This window comes from Vidua chalybeata, chromosome Z (genome assembly GCF_026979565.1).
Source record: "Vidua chalybeata isolate OUT-0048 chromosome Z, bVidCha1 merged haplotype, whole genome shotgun sequence".
NCBI lineage: Eukaryota > Metazoa > Chordata > Aves > Passeriformes > Viduidae > Vidua > Vidua chalybeata.
The window spans coordinates 68,381-80,763 of NC_071570.1; the positions used below are offsets into that span (position 1 = coordinate 68,381).

Consider the following 12,383-nt stretch of genomic DNA (forward strand, 5'->3'; position numbering starts at 1 on the left):
CCCCTTCCACCTCGGCAGCTCCCCAGGCAACGCCAGCCGCTCCCGCGCCACAGCCTTGGCTGCCGGGCCAGGGGCAGAAGAAGCGCCCTCCAATGCAGCGGCACAGCCCGATTCCAACCCTTCAAACGCTGCGAGAGCTGCAGCTTCCTTCAATTCAACCCCCGGAACTTACGCCACACTCAGGTGCTCGCCCTCACTTCAACAAGGGCAAATAAATGTGTTCTCCCTTCAGTTTCAGCCCCTGTAAGAGCAGAAAAGAAAGTACTTTCCTCAAATGATGGTAAAAGGGGGATTTTTACCGCAATCCAAACCCTTTACAAGGACGGACAACACGTCCCCTACCAACTACCCCCTCCATTTAACCTCAGGATGATGAAAATGGGGGGGGGGGGGGCTACCCTCAAGTCAAAACCCAGCATACAACAACAATATTTTTCCCCTTCTATTTGAAATAGAACACAGGGATTCGCTGCCACCCCGGGATACCCCTAACACCCTGGAAAAGGCATGTTTTCCTTCAATCAAGACCCTCAAAACCACGAGTGCACGGGAATCCCACCCAGTTCAAACACAGGCAATAATGGAAGAGAAGTTGCTTCCCTCATTTTGAATTTCTTTTGTCTTAATAAACCTAGTTTGTTTGGGTTTTTTTTTTTTTTTTTTTTTGGTTTTGTGGTTTTTTTTGGGTGGTGTTTTTTTTTTTTTTTTTTCGGAGGCAATGGGAGAGGATTGGCAAAACGAAATTTAAAAGGGAAAGGAGAAAGTCCCCGCTACAAAGGCACACCGTCTCACCTGTTTGGCTGCTGTTTCCCGGCACAAAGGTTTGTCCCTCGGCACCTCCTTTGAGCAATGCTCCAGGTATCCAAGCGATCCCCCAGACCCTGTCTGAAGCGCTCACCGTCCTTCCATGAGACAAACCCGGGAGCCCCCCCCCCCAAACTCCTCTTCTCCAACAGCTCCATGCAAGAGTGAGCTGAGGCAAACCCCCTAAAACAGCCGCCGGCAGGAGCCGCCCCCTCATCATCCTCACAGCTCACACCTGGGGCTGCTCTGAGCCCTCATCATCCTCACAGCTCACACCTGGGGCTGCTCTGAGCCCTCATCATCCTCACAGCTCACACCTGGGGCTGCTCTGAGCCCTCATCATCCTCACAGCTCACACCTGGCGCTGTTGCCACTCTCCAACAGCGCCTCTCCCTGTCCAGCACACAGCCCACTTCTCACAGACACACACCAAGCAGAAATCCACTAGGGGTGTTGGCTTTTCTTAGTCCGTCTGGTTAGACGATTAAAACACGCACATGCATTGATGGTCATTGAGGGAAAGCTTTCCAGTGGACAAAATAGTCATTTTGGAAGCACACTTTGATACACCTTCAGAAAAAGCAGAATCAGCACCAGCTCCTAAGACCCTTGCTGAGGAACCCAGCCCTCCTTGGGACACCCAAAGCAGCAGACCTCGAAAAAGGAGGGGAAAAGTCAAGCTTGGAGTGGAAAAAGAGAACATAAGTACACCAGCCTTTCAAAATGCCTGCACACAGCAATAGTGGGAACCAGTCTCATTTCTCCTTTCCTTGCTTTCTGTAATGACATAAATATGAAGTAAAAACACGTTAAACAAAAGGCAGAGCTCGGATTTTACAGGTCTTCATTTTGGCAGTCTGGATGACAAACGCCTCTTACGGGACTGCGACACGTTTTGGGGACTGGCAGAGAATGGAGGCAAAAGGTGCCAGAGCGCCCTTTCTATTCCCTTCAGCCCCTGCAGCTGTTCTGATGGTTTCAGGGCACTTGCTTGGTTCATTCCTAGATCAAAACGTTATGGCATTATTTTCAAAACTACTACCCATGCCCAGTCAGAGTTTCCTACATTCCTGGATACAAATGAGTGGATAGAGAGAGGGTTTCTTTCCAAATGAATTTAGCAATACTTTCCTATTTTTACCAATACCTATAAAAACGAAACATTTGCCAGGATTTAGTAGTATTCTACACACCCCCCTCCCTGTGCATTTTGGGGCAGCTTTGGGTCCCTCGGGGGGACGGCACCCGGCAGGACCCCCCCTCATTCACCACCCACCTGCTCCTCCGCCGCAGCGTGCGTCCCTCTCCTAGGGACCTTAGGGTGCCCCAAATGACACCAGAGCCCCGAGTCTTCACCCCTTTTTCCTGGCCCCCAAAGAAGGCACAGAACGAGTCTAACTGCCCTGGACAGCAGCCCAGCACTTGCTTCCATCCCTTTCCACATGTACATCCCCCGCGAAAGGGACTCTGCCGCAACGAGAAAGGGGGGCAGCCCCCAGAAGGGTCGAAGCTCCTGCCCAGCCTCGCTGTCACGGGCGAGGGGCAGAGAGAGGGAGCGGCAGAGACGGCGGGGACGCGGCACGGACGGCACGGCACAGAGCGGGGGCCGCTCTCAGCGCGATGCCGGCAAAGCCGCAGGTCCGGCGGGGCCGGGCGGGGTTCGACCGGCACGGGGGGATCCGCCGAGAGCCTCCGGCCCCGTGCGGCGACTCCCGCAAGGGCCCAGGGGCGCCGGGCTCCGGCCCTCTGGGCTTTATTCTCCGGCGCCCCCGGCCCCGCGGCTGCGGGGAAAGAAGGAACGGGGCGACGGGAAGAGAAGAGGGCTAGCAGGGCGTGAGACAGCGTATGGAGGGAGGTCGGGCTGTGGAGGAAAGCGGGAGGGCAAGGGAAAGGCCGGGAGCGGGGAAGAGGGACGGTGCACAGAGGAGGGAGAGAAGAGGAATAGAACGGAGGAGCGGGATAGGGACAGGGCAGTGGGGGTCGGGTTTGCGAGGGAGGGAGAGGAGGGGAGGGTCCGCGGACAAAGAACAGGAATACGGGGAGGAGGAAGGAAGGGTAGAGGGAGGGGGGGACGGGAGGGGAGACCGAAAAGGGAGAGAAAGGGGTCGCCTTTGGGGAGAGAGGGAACTAAGGGATAGAGAGAGAAAGAAGGGGAATACGGGAAGGAGGAAGAAAGGAAGAAGGATTGGTAGAGAGAGGGACAAGAGGGGGAGCCTCAGAGAGCGCCGATCCACCCCGAGCCCGCCCCGGCGGCCCGCCCTGCTCGGGATGCTGCGCTCGGCGGAGCTCGGCTCGGTTCGGCCCCGCTCGGCTCCTCGCCTACACTCGGGCTGTTCTCCGCTAGACTCGGCTGGATTCGCCTCTTCGGCGCAGCTCGGCTCGGCTCAACTCGGAGCCGCTCGCTCCGCTCGGCTCCGCTCGGCTCCGTTCGGCTCCGCTCGGCTCCCCGCGGCAGCGCGCCTCCCGCGCACGCGCACGGCTCGCCGCTCTCCTGCCGCCGAGCCCCGCGCCCGGCCCGGCCGGCGCACGGAAACCCCCGCGCCACATTAGACCCAGCAGTTTCTGCGCTAAACCCTTTCTGTCCTAGAAGGAGATAACTTCTCTACCTCCTTCGTCTCCTCAGTTTTCTTCTTTGATTTCAAAATCAGAGTTACAAAAACCTACTCAACTACAAGACTCAGTAAGTAGCCGATAAAGTAGTCCCGTCAATTTCATAACCTAAAGAACACGTTATACTTAAGTTTCCACACTTAAAAAAAGAAAAATCACACACCAGTCCTACTCACTGTGTCAAGCCTTATTTAAAACACACAAAAAAACCCTAAAAGAAATAGTTCCACAACCAAAACAGAACAAACAAGTAACACTAACTAAAACCACGCATCCAAATACACTGTTTATCAGTCACCAACCCGAAAAATCTCTTTTCAACGTGTCTCGTTTGTATACCTCCTCACAACTAACCTTATCCTTTACAAACACTAAATTGCAAATCAAAAAACTTACACGTAACATAAACTCTTAAAATAACATTTATACACTCATACCCCAAATTACAGGTAAACCACCAAAAATAAAATTACTCAAATCATTACAAACAAATACTTGTACAATATTTAGTTACAAAACAACCCCCAAACCACACAAAACCACAAAGAAGTTACCTCAAAACAGCAAACCTACAATTTAAAACAATTAATCCACTAAGACCAAACTTAACAATAATACATAAAAAAAAACACACACACAAAAAAAAAAAAAAAAACAACCAAAAAAAAGAACACCCACCCAAAAATACCCAATCGCTCCAACACAAATTTACTTCTCAGTATCAAAACAGTACGACCTTTTAATAACCTAATTCTATTATTTCTGCATCTCTTTTAACACCTAAAATAACTACAACTCACACTTGAACCACATTAAATGAACTTACTTATTAACTAGCCAAATGAAACAATAACACATCTATAACATTAAATAAATTACTGCCAAATAGGAACATCTTTAAACATACTACCTTACAAAATAAAACAACTGTTCATTTTTTATTATTCACACATAATCATAAATATAAAACATTTAAAAAATATATAAATTGATGAAATCACAAGAAATCAATTTACAAAAACATTACAAAAATTTTAAATTAATCAATCACACATAAATAAAAAATAACGAAATAATATTTTCAAGAATTAAAACATCACTAAATAACTTAAATCATTATTAAAAACTAAAATACTCATCTTATTAATAATTACTGCTTTTTATCTCCCCTACCGATTTAAATTTTTACATAGAACTCTACAAAAATCCTTAACAAGTAGATTTATAACTTAAATTTAAAACATTTATAGATAAACATACTTAATGAATAATCTACACACCAAACAACTAAACTAACAAGAAAAACCTAATAAAATACTAATATATTCATAACATAAAAACCCCAAATCATTAACATAAAAACCCATATAAACACATGAAAATACCTACAGTTAAAAAAGACGTACCTTAATGAACAATATTCATAGCTTAATAATTCATTACAAACTCTTACCAATTCATGATTAACATTAATTACTTGATACCAATAAAATACAAGAAAATGTTACTTTAGCCAATAACTATAATAAAATATCATAACTAATAACTTAAAATCACACTTTATTAAAAATATAAAACGGTGAAGCAACGTATCATAAAAACTCCCATTATTATCACTACACAGATATACGTATATACATATATCTATATACAGATAGATAGATCATATATCCATCTCAACAGCAGCATCTGGGACCGATTCCTGTTTTCTCTCTTGTCTCCTAAATTTATTAGCCATAGAGGATGGAGTAAGGAAATCATTTTATTTATCACCTTGTTCTCCAGAAACCTGAAAAACAAAATAAAACAGAACAAAAAGAAAAAAAAGAAAAGAAAACCACATTTGAAAGGCAGATCCTCACCAGCAGCTGGTCCATCTCCTGCGGGGGACCATATTCTAGGGCACTTTTGGTGCACTTGCCTGAACCTGTCAGGGCACTCTGTGCTTGCAGAAGAGATTTTTTTTGTCAGGGAGAGGCAAGGGGAGGAGAAGTAACGTTCTAGACAGCTCAAATCCATTACTGTGCCACTTCCTGTGCAGCAGGTCCTGTGACAGGATGGGAACTGAGGCTGCTTGAAATTTAAAAGCTAAAGACACCAGCACAAGGTGTCCTTTTGCTTTGTCAAGGAAGTGATTCCCAAATCACACAGCCCCCCCACCATCGTCCCTCCTACCACCACCTGAAAGCCTCTTGATTCTCTTCTCAAAAACACAAGGGACACCTCAGCGTTCAGCAAGTTCTGCCAGTGCAGCCCTCGGTGCCCCCGTCTCCAGGTCTGTCCCCCTTGCTTTCATCCTCAGCCACGTCATTCTTCAGCCGTGGACAGGAAATTGTCCCCACGTCTCCCGTACTTGGCTGGTTACCTTTTCTCTAAGCCGTGCAGGACCCACGAGAGGAGGCTGTGATCCTCTATCGGCTCATGGGCAGCTCTAGAGGTGACACGGGCAGCACTCTGTCGTATCTCCAGAATAGGACTCTGAAACAGACAATGCAACTTGTTCTTTTACAGCCAAGATCTGATTATCTAAAATAAAATGAGCAATTTGGCTGGTACCCGATCAACTTCCAGCTAAAATGAACACCGCCTGCTCTCAGCAACTCCAGAGAAGGAAAGACATTCTCCCTTCAACGCCTCACACCACAGGTGCTGCTCTTACAAGAAGTATTCAGGTAGCAAGACAGTTTTCTCTTTTTGTCCGAGGTTTTGATACCTGAAATCCTCAGGGTGGATGCTCCCAAACCCGAGAGCTCCCGGCAGGCGAGTTTCCCTCCTGCCGAAGCACTGTGCAGGTGACAAACGTGCTGGCTGGGGAAATAGAGACCCCAAAAAGAAAAGGCCCCGACTGCAGGAGCAAAACCACGGCACCCCCGTGAGGCTCCACGACAGCAGGAACCGGTCCCAGTTTCAGGGGATAAGGATGGGACTGGTTTAGACACAAGCAAAATTATTTCCCCATCCACACATCCACAAAACCAACAAGGAACAGATTTTCAAGAGGACCAAGGCAGAATCAGCTGCTCCTTTCTGTTTGGTACTTGAGATCTCGAGGCCAATACAAGCTTTTGTGGTTTTGGGGTATTTGGGAACTGTTCTTTTTCAATTCTTACCTGGGAGCCCTGGTCACACAAAGGACTGCTGAGAAAGGCAAGAATGACCCGGAAAATCCTCTGGTAGACATAGAGCTCACAGCAATGTTTGTCACGCAGCCCTTCCCCAAGAAATCTGAGGATCCACTCGCGCTCTGTTTTCTATGGGAAGCCACAAAGAAAAACACCACTGTCAGACATTCCGACATTTCCAAAGGATACCTGCTCCTAAGAGCACAAAACCACGGTTCCCTCCGAGTGCCAGCTCAGGGCTCACCACAGCTTCTTCTGGACTTCTCCATTTCCATTCCTACCAAATTTAATCGCTAACATCCACTGGGAACAGTCAGTCTGCAGCCCAAACATGCAGTGGAAATGGAATTTTAGAAGTTGCTGTTTCTAAAATACTTCAGTTGAACTCAAAGTTACTAACCTAAACTCAAAGAGGAATTGTAGCTAGCCGGGGCAGAACATTCTTTTCTCGTGCTCACAGAGCATACGCAGCACAACTCCTTGTGCGTTAGTGTCAAGAAAACAACCAAGACCCCACAGAAATAACATTCTGAATTCCTATAGGAAACAGAAGAAAGACGCTTCTAATTAACTACCCGTGGGAGAATGAGGTCTCGTCGTATTTTTATGGCTGTTTTTAATACATTTCTGAAGAATTACTGGATACCTAAAATGGGACTCTCACCTCAAAATCAAAACTGTAGAAAAGCTGGAGAAAACCCGGTACCTTCCTCAGGTCCAAACACCGGTGCGACAGAAGGAATCTCTTTACCCTTATGTACACGTGCTCCTCTGTAAAGAGAAAAGGCTGGCATGGTGGAGGAGGACAGCGCTCCCAATCCACAAGCACGGACGACAATTCGTGGAAGCTGCAGTCAGTGAGCGTGCAGCGCTCCGAGCTGGGAGAACAGCCCGGCAACTGCAGAAGGCCTTTGCTCTGAGGCGCATTCCCAGTGCTGCCCACCCTCCCCTTCTCTTGCCCAGGAGGAAAAGCTCAGGCAAGAGCGCACGAGCACAGAGCAGGTGAGGGGATCGACACTCCCCAGGGCTCTGTTTTTCACCCCAGCAGTGACACACGCAGCACGTCCCAGTACCTGGCTTCAGGATCTGCTGTGCCACACGAGCAGCGCAGAGGGTGAGGGAGAAGGTGAACCTGAGGCTTGGCTGCCTGATTCCGTTCTGCACGGCATCCAAGAGATACAGCAACGGCAAGGGCCCCGGGAGAGAAGCCTGAAGCACAGCCCAAATGAACACAGCGGGAGCACAAAGACATCGATCAGCTTCCGGGACATTTCACGGGTCACACAGGTAAGAGCCCCAATTCAGCAAACCTGAGGCTTTGGCGACGTCAGGATCAAAACACCCGGAAACCTGTGAGAAAGAAACCGAACTGCAGCCGGCTAAAAGCCGTCCCTGCCGACAAGTCCTTCAAACAACTTGCTCACGAGGAGGCAGGGATTGATTCAATACTCACCAGCCCATCTGGCCAAGGTCAGAGCTCTGTGCCCACCCAGGACACGGCAGCCAGCAGGGACCCTTCTCCCACTCTCCAGCACGGACCTGTGAAGCCAGGGAGAAGTTTACCGAGCAGCAACAGCCAGAAGATGCTCTCTGCTTCTGTATGCTCTCTGATCCATCACTCCCAAGGAAAGTCCCCACGGATCGGAAGCAACCACCTCTCATTTCTCCTCCGCAATCATCACTGCCTTGCCTTTCTCTGCAAGCGTTTCCTCCCGTGCCCGTCCCCAGAGCACCTTTAGTCCATCTTTTCCTCCCAACCGCAGCTCTCCAGCACAAATGCCACTCCTCACACAGACAAAGCAAACACTCATCTGCCTCAGCTTTTGGCCTAGAAAGTAAAAAAAAAACCTCAGCGCGTCCGCCTACGTGATTAAAACACAGAGAGGCACGGGTGGACATAGATGGAAAGCTTCTCAGGAGAGAAAAGAGCTGATTCGCTAGCACGCCTCCATACAGCTTCAGAAAAATCAGAATCCACAGCAACTCCTAAGACCCCTGCTGAGGAACCCAGCCCTCCTGGGAACACCCAATTCAGCAGCCACGGGAAAAGGATGGGAGAAGCCAAGCTTGGGGTGAAAAAAAGATGACATCAATACAGCAGCCTGTAAAAAGCCTTCACACAGCAACAGTGGGAACCAGTCCCATTTGCTCCGTCCCTGCTTTTTGGGATGACACAAACAGGAAATGAAAACACGTGAAACACAAGGCACGCCTATAGGGTGTACCAGGTGCTCCTTTTGGCAGCGTGGATGACAAAGGTCTCTCTGCGCACTTACAGGCAGCCCGGTTGCAATCCATCCTTAGCCCAAGCCTTCCTCGCCTCCCATTCGCCAGCGCTCTGCTCTGGCCTTTGGAGCGCTGGCCCCGTCCTCCCGCAGCAGCACGGCACCGGAACACAGCGAGGCAAAGCGTGCCGGAGCCGCCCGTGCTGTCAGCGTAGCTGTCAGCTGCCGGCGGTGGGCAACTCCGGCCCTGCGGGCAAGGGGGAGACGGCTCGGGCACCTCCAGCGGCTGCTCTGCCCCGATGCTTTCGCGTTCTCCTGCATTTCCCTGCAGCGGAGGGGGTCCGGGACGGGGGCGGATCGTGTCAGAGTGGAGACGGCGGGGAAGCACGGGGAGGCGGCGGGAACGCGGCGGGACGAGACAGCGACGCGGCGGGACGGGGACGGCTCGCTTGACCTTCCAAAGATGGCGGCAGGAGGGGCGGGGAAAGCCGGGGCCCCGCTCCGCCGCCTGCGCGCCGCCCCGGCGGCATTTTCCGGCACGCGGTCGCTTCCAGCGTCTAGAGAGGGACGCGCGCGGGGATCGGGAAAGGGGAGTGCAGCCCTGTTCCGACGCCGCTCGCCCCCCGCCCGCCGCCCCCGGCCCGTGAGCGCTGCGACCGCGCCTCCGCCGCCCGCCGAAAGCGGCCCCGCCGGGCCGCCCTCGCCGCTGCCGTTCTTCTCGGTCATCGGGTCCCTTTGCTCTCCCGAATCTCCTTCACCCCTCCCCTCTATTTACAGACACCGCCCCGCTTGCCGCTCGCTCCCGCGCCTCGCCCTTCCCACGCTCGGCAGCCGTCCTTCCCCCCTCAGCCGGCAGCCAGCGGCGAGGGGCAGGGCGCTGGCTGGGGGGGGGCTGCAGTACCGCTCTCTGTCCACAAGGCGGCAGCACCGCCGCCGGCCACAGCCGGGGGCTGCCGCTCGCCCGGAGGGAAGGGAGGCAGAAAAGAACAGGGGCGATCCCCTTGGAAAAATCCTGAAAAATAAATGGCCCGAAACCACCCGCACACAAACTAAAACACACTGCCTCTAACCCAATAAAACCCCTCCAAAATCCTTTTCTTTTAAACTCTCTAGAACTATCTTTCATATTTATACTTTTCACATTCCCATTTATCATGTATATTGATGCATGATGTTATTTCGATTCTATATTAAATATCTTCCTATGACTTCTATTTATTTACATTTTACCTTTTTATAGATCTAGATATATATATTATACATTTCTATATTTATATTGCAAAAATAGTTCTGTTATTTAAAATAAAAGCCCTGCCTGTAAGCAAATTCTAGCTCTATGATATTAATATTAACGATCTCTTATTTAAAAGAAAAATGCTGCCTGAAACCCACCCGCCCGCGGCGCAAGTGCGGCAACAGCCCGTGTCCGCAGTACTGGCAAGGCCGCGGGAAATCCCGGCGGGGCGGCCCCTGCGTGGCGCGCGGGCAGTGCAGCACGCGGACCACGGTTTTCCCGCGCTTTTTTTTTTTTTTTTTTTTTTTTTTTTTTTTTTTCTGTCCGCCATATTGAGAAGGTCAAGAGTGTCCCGGCCGCCGCGACACTTTCAAGATGGCGGCCGCGTGAGGCCCTCGGAAGGGAGAGGCGTTTTTGCCGATGCCTGTCGGCGCCCGCTCAAAACCTGACCGCCCGCGCAGCCGCTGAGCTCACAGTCCGTGGCCACGACACGGGAAAAAGCGAAAAAAATCCCGCGGGGCGGCGCCGGCGTCAGGGTGCCGTGCAGGCAGTGCAGTAGACAGACCGTGGTCCTCCTTTTTCCCGCCTTTTTTTGCCGCCATATTGGGAAGGTCAAGCGAGTCCGCGACAACCCACTCCCAAGGTGGCGGCCGCGGGAGGACCTCGGGCGAGGGCTGCAGTACTGCACTCTGGCCACAAGGCGGCGGCACTGCCGCCCGCCCTGGGGCTGCAGGCGGGGAAGGCGCGCAAAGAAGAACAGGCGCGACCCCCTTCAAAACATCCTCTGCAATAAATGCCCCTAAACATCCCGCACGAAACCGAAAAACACCGACCAAAAAAAAAACAAAAACCTGCCTCTAACCCAATAATAACCAAAATAAAAAATCTTTTCTTTTAAGCTATATTTCAATCTATATTATTTTTATATTTTTTATATTTATATTCACATTTTGATTTAAAATGTATACTGATGTATAATGATAATTTTATAATTTCTTACATTCATTCATATTACTTAAAGTTTATTTTATTTTATATTTTTATGCATGTCTTAATATATTGATTACATATTTCTATATTTAGATTGATATTTCTAAAAGGTTTATATTTTTAAAAATAAAATCCCTGCATCTATCCAAGTAAAAACCTAAAAAAAAACCCCAAACTTTCTTTTAAACTGTTTGTAAATTTATCTATATATTTATCGCATTTATATTCAAATTTGCATTTTAAAGGTAGATTGATATATGTCGTTATTTATATTCTATCTCTTCCTATTACTTATTTTTACTTATATTTTATATTTTTATATCTATCTTTATACATTGATTATATATTTTTATATTTAGAAGTCTATCAAAATAAAATGTATATTCATATTTTTTTAAATAAAAACCCTGCCTCGAACCAAATAAAAACCAAAAAAGCCCTTTCTTTAAACAATATTTAAATATTTATATCATATTTTCATAATTATAATCCCATTTGCATTTATACTTTCTATTGATGGATTATATTTATAAATGTATATAATATATATAATAAGATAACAAGATAGATAAAATATTATATATATTATATTTCATACATACAGCTAATACTTCTATTTACTTACATTTTAATTTTTATATAGATTTTAATGTACGTATGATATACTTCTATACATAGATTTCTAATTTATTTATATTTCTAATTTTTACAATAAAAACCCTGCCTACTAACAAATACAAAATTTTAAAAATCCTTTTATTTTAAACTATATTTGAATATTTCTATATTCATGCTTTTGATATTTACCTTTACATGCTCTTGTATATTATATTACAGTATATTGACGTACTATATTTAGATATATATAATATATTACATGTAATGTGGTATAATAAGATATATACACTAGAATATCTATTAGGTATTATATCGATTTCTGTGATTTTGTATTTTTTTCTATTTTATATTTATATTTATATATACACGTATATTAATTATACATTACATCCTCACAGCGCATAGCTGGGGCTTTCTTTCCAAATGAATTTAGCAATACTTTCCTATTTTTACCAATACCTATAAAAACGAAACATTTGCCAGGATTTAGTAGTATTCTACACACCCCCCTCCCTGTGCATTTTGGGGCAGCTTTGGGTCCCTCGGGGGGACGGCACCCGGCAGGACCCCCCCTCATTCACCACCCACCTGCTCCTCCGCCGCAGCGTGCGTCCCTCTCCTAGGGACCTTAGGGTGCCCCAAATGACACCAGAGCCCCGAGTCTTCACCCCTTTTTCCTGGCCCCCAAAGAAGGCACAGAACGAGTCTTAACTGCCCTGGACAGCAGCCCAGCACTTGCTTCCATCCCTTTCCACATGTACATCCCCCCCGAAAGGGACT

The 12,383-nt window shown here is 47.9% G+C and overlaps 1 protein-coding gene and 1 long non-coding RNA gene across 5 annotated transcripts; one reads left to right on the forward strand and one right to left on the reverse strand.

The window, feature by feature from the left end:
- Nucleotides 1-8: 8 nt before the first annotated feature.
- LOC128782349 (uncharacterized) lies at nucleotides 9-615 on the forward strand. Its single transcript, XR_008428740.1, has 2 exons — nucleotides 9-183; nucleotides 456-615. It is a non-coding gene; the product is annotated as an uncharacterized LOC128782349 (long non-coding RNA).
- A 3,706-nt stretch (nucleotides 616-4,321) lies between these two features.
- On the reverse strand, nucleotides 4,322-10,549 carry LOC128782181 (nucleolar pre-ribosomal-associated protein 1-like). 4 transcript variants are annotated; one of them, XM_053932385.1, is made up of 9 exons: nucleotides 10,154-10,544; nucleotides 7,990-8,075; nucleotides 7,847-7,905; nucleotides 7,610-7,745; nucleotides 7,201-7,307; nucleotides 6,525-6,665; nucleotides 5,780-5,892; nucleotides 5,336-5,461; nucleotides 4,322-5,203 (listed from the first exon to the last, which is right to left on the reverse strand). In XM_053932385.1, the coding sequence occupies exons 1-9, from the start codon at nucleotides 10,324-10,326 to the stop codon at nucleotides 5,059-5,061; spliced, it is 1,086 nt and encodes a 361-aa protein (XP_053788360.1). In that variant the 5' UTR covers nucleotides 10,327-10,544; the 3' UTR covers nucleotides 4,322-5,058. The 4 variants fall into 4 exon arrangements, with proteins under 4 accessions (XP_053788360.1, XP_053788362.1, XP_053788363.1 ...); XM_053932387.1 differs by lacking the exon at nucleotides 10,154-10,544 and adding an exon at nucleotides 8,403-9,451 and having other exon boundaries at nucleotides 7,847-7,886; XM_053932388.1 differs by lacking the exon at nucleotides 10,154-10,544 and adding an exon at nucleotides 8,813-9,450 and having other exon boundaries at nucleotides 7,847-7,886.
- Between the last annotated feature and the right edge of the window lie 1,834 nt (nucleotides 10,550-12,383).